Raw genomic sequence first — 2947 nt, 5'->3', positions numbered from 1 at the left:
ATGGAGCCCCAGATAGCAGAAAAAAATCTGACAGAGCTTCTAATCCTCCCCCACTCCATCCAAAAATACCCATTTCTTCTATAGATACACAGTGATGGTGAAGACCCCGGGGCCGTCATCCTGATCCTGGCTACACTATGTAGTGTGTCACTGACCCAGAACAAGCATGCAGCCAGTGAATGCTGAACAATCTGACCTCCTGCATGCTTGTTCCTGGTCAGTGACAAACTAGGTAATGAAGTGAGGTTTAGGATGAAGATGACAGCCCCGGAACCTGCAGCTTTATAAATAAATCCCTCATGTTTCCTGTCCTCTGCTTCCTCCTATTGGATGAGTATTCCACCAATCACCAATCAGATCATCCACCTTGTGATGTCTCTGGGCAGATCTCTCACTTCTGATTCCCCCCACATATCTTTATACAATCTTCCCATCCCCCTACATATACCCCAGCATGGAGGGGCTCAGTGAAGGTGGTGGTGAAGGTGTGGAGATGTCGGATCGGGTCACACAGATCATAAAAGGAGATCCGCCCGGCCTCATAATCCAGATCTATCCTGACTCTCCCCCTGGGGACACGGCCGGGTAATGGGGTCTTATTACTGTCATGTATCACTGAGAGGTGATCATCCAACAACCCCCCCTCCAAACTCCAGGACTTCTTATTATATCCAATCCATGACTGACCTCCTCTCCTGTCTATACTGGGGTAACACATCCCGACTCTCCAGTGCCATGATGACTCCCCGACATCCACTTCCCAGTAATGTCTCCCTGAGGAGAACCTCTGACTGCTCATCACCTGATTATACTCAAACCTCTCTGGTGTTTCTGGGCGATTCTGAGGTGATGATGACCAGGATACAGTTTTCCTGTCATCTGATATATGTAGATTATTACCAGCTGTCCTCACATCCAGTAATATGTCTGTAACCCCCGACACCCCCGATGTTTCCTGTACAGCCCCAATATTTGGTCCTCCAGCCTGGAGGTGTGAGTGTTGTATGGTGGGGGAGGGTTGGGGAGGTCTCCTGGATGGTTGTATGGTGGGGGAGGGTTGGGGAGGTCCTCTGGATGGTTGTATGGTGGAGGAGGGTTGGGGAGGTCCCCTGGATGGTTGTATGGTGGGGGAGGGTTGGGGAGGTCCCCTGGATGGTTGTATGGTGGGGGAGGGTTGGGGAGGTCCCCTGGATGGTTGTATGGTGGGGGAGGGTTGGGGAGGTCCCCTGGATGGGTGTATGATGGGGGAGGGTTGGGGAGGTCCCCTGGATAGTTGTATGGTGGGGGAGGGTTGGGGAGGTCCCCTGGATGGTTGTATGGTGGGGGAGGGTTGGGGAGGTCTCCTGGATGGTTCAGCATTGATGTGACCTTCACCCTTTGTAGTAGAATGTGGATAGACATGTGTGCCTGGACATTTCTCTACATTTACCCCAGACATGATATCAGATAGACCTGTGTGTAATGTGTATGAGATCCCCCCCACATCCAGATCCCCCCCATCATGGAGGAGTTTATCATGTCTCTCTCTGTCCTCATCATCTCCATCCTCAGTATCACACAAGTCACCGGTGTCTGATTCCTGTAGGACAGTCAGTGGATCCGTCACGTTACACAGCTCCTCAATGTGACGCAACTTCCTGGACAGCTCCTCCTTCTTTATCTCCAGATCCTGGACCAGATCATTGATTATCCCGGAGATCCGCTCTGCCTGCCCGGAGATTTCCCTCAGGACTCTCTTCTTCAGGTCTTCCAGACGTCTCCTGAGGTCTCTGAACAGGACAGTGACTCTCTCTGTCTCATCATCTGCTTCTCCTTGTACTTTCCTCCCGTGTTCCTGCAGACTCTGGACTCTTTTCTCCATCTCCTCTCTCTCTGTCATCAGTTTCTGCAGAACATTCCTCAGTTTCTTCTTCTTCAGCTCAGAGGCCTCAGCCAGAGATTCCTTCTTATGGTTGATGTGATCTCCAATCAGACAACAAGACATACAGATACAGGTCTCATCCTCAGTGCAGTAATACTTCAGTAGTTCCTTATGGACGGAGCATTTCCTGTTCTCCAGGGAAGTGGTGGGGTCACATAAGACGTGTTCTGGTGACTTGCTGTGGACTCTCAGGTGATTGTCACACAGAGAAGCTTCACAATGCAGACAGGATATGACAGCAGGTACAGGAGTGTGAATACAGTAAGTACAGAAGACCCCGGACTCCTCCTGATCCGGATGGGTGGACAGGAAATTCTCCACTATGTTCCGTAGTGTTATGTTCCTGTGCAGTGCAGGCCGATCCTGGAACTCTTCTCTGCATTCAGGACAGGAATAACCTCCAGACCCCTCCTGTGTATCCCACACACGACCAATACAGTCCCGGCAGAAGTTATGTCCACATTTCAGGATTACAGGATCTGTATAAATGTTCAGACAGACGGAACATTCCAGCTCCTTTCTCAGATCTGCAGACGCCATCGCTGAGAGCAGAAGAGAGAAATGACACTGAACGTATCTGACACTCATTACCAGTTCTGTACATTCCTACACAGGGAGGGGCTGACACCGAGACACGTAGTCATAGGATTCCTTATACAGAGGAACACAGATAATACAGGATCTCACAAAAGTAAGTACACCCCTCACGTTTTTGTAAATCTTTTCTCCTATCTTTTCATGTGACAACACTGAAGAAATGACACTTGTCTACAATGTAAAGTAGTGAGTGTACAGCTTGTATAACAGTGTAAATTTGTTGTCCCTAGTGATGGACGAACTTCTGATGGGACGTTTCGCGAACGCGGACAAAAGGTATAGCGTACTACAGTACATAGGGTTAAGTGAGGTACAGTCTGCTATTCCTTAAGGACTGGTATAGGTCCACAATACATAGGGTTGAGGTGCACTATTGCTGACTGCTGCCCTATTCTGCAGAAGTCCTTCATCAGTATAGGGACTGAGAGT

The 2947-nt window shown here is 49.5% G+C and overlaps 1 protein-coding gene across 1 annotated transcript; it reads right to left on the bottom strand.

The window, feature by feature from the left end:
- Positions 1–244: 244 nt before the first annotated feature.
- On the bottom strand, positions 245–2476 carry LOC143975695 (E3 ubiquitin/ISG15 ligase TRIM25-like). The gene has a single exon (XM_077478190.1). It carries the CDS (start codon positions 2459–2461, stop codon positions 392–394), a length of 2070 nt encoding a protein of 689 aa, XP_077334316.1. The 5' UTR covers positions 2462–2476; the 3' UTR covers positions 245–391.
- Between the last annotated feature and the right edge of the window lie 471 nt (positions 2477–2947).

Source organism: Lithobates pipiens, unplaced genomic scaffold (assembly GCF_037356315.1).
Source record: "Lithobates pipiens isolate NorthernLeopardFrog02 unplaced genomic scaffold, aLitPip1_a1.2 Scaffold_13, whole genome shotgun sequence".
Taxonomy (NCBI): domain Eukaryota; kingdom Metazoa; phylum Chordata; class Amphibia; order Anura; family Ranidae; genus Lithobates; species Lithobates pipiens.
Note: the sequence above shows the minus strand (reverse complement) of the source record. Positions and strands in the feature narration are given on the sequence as shown.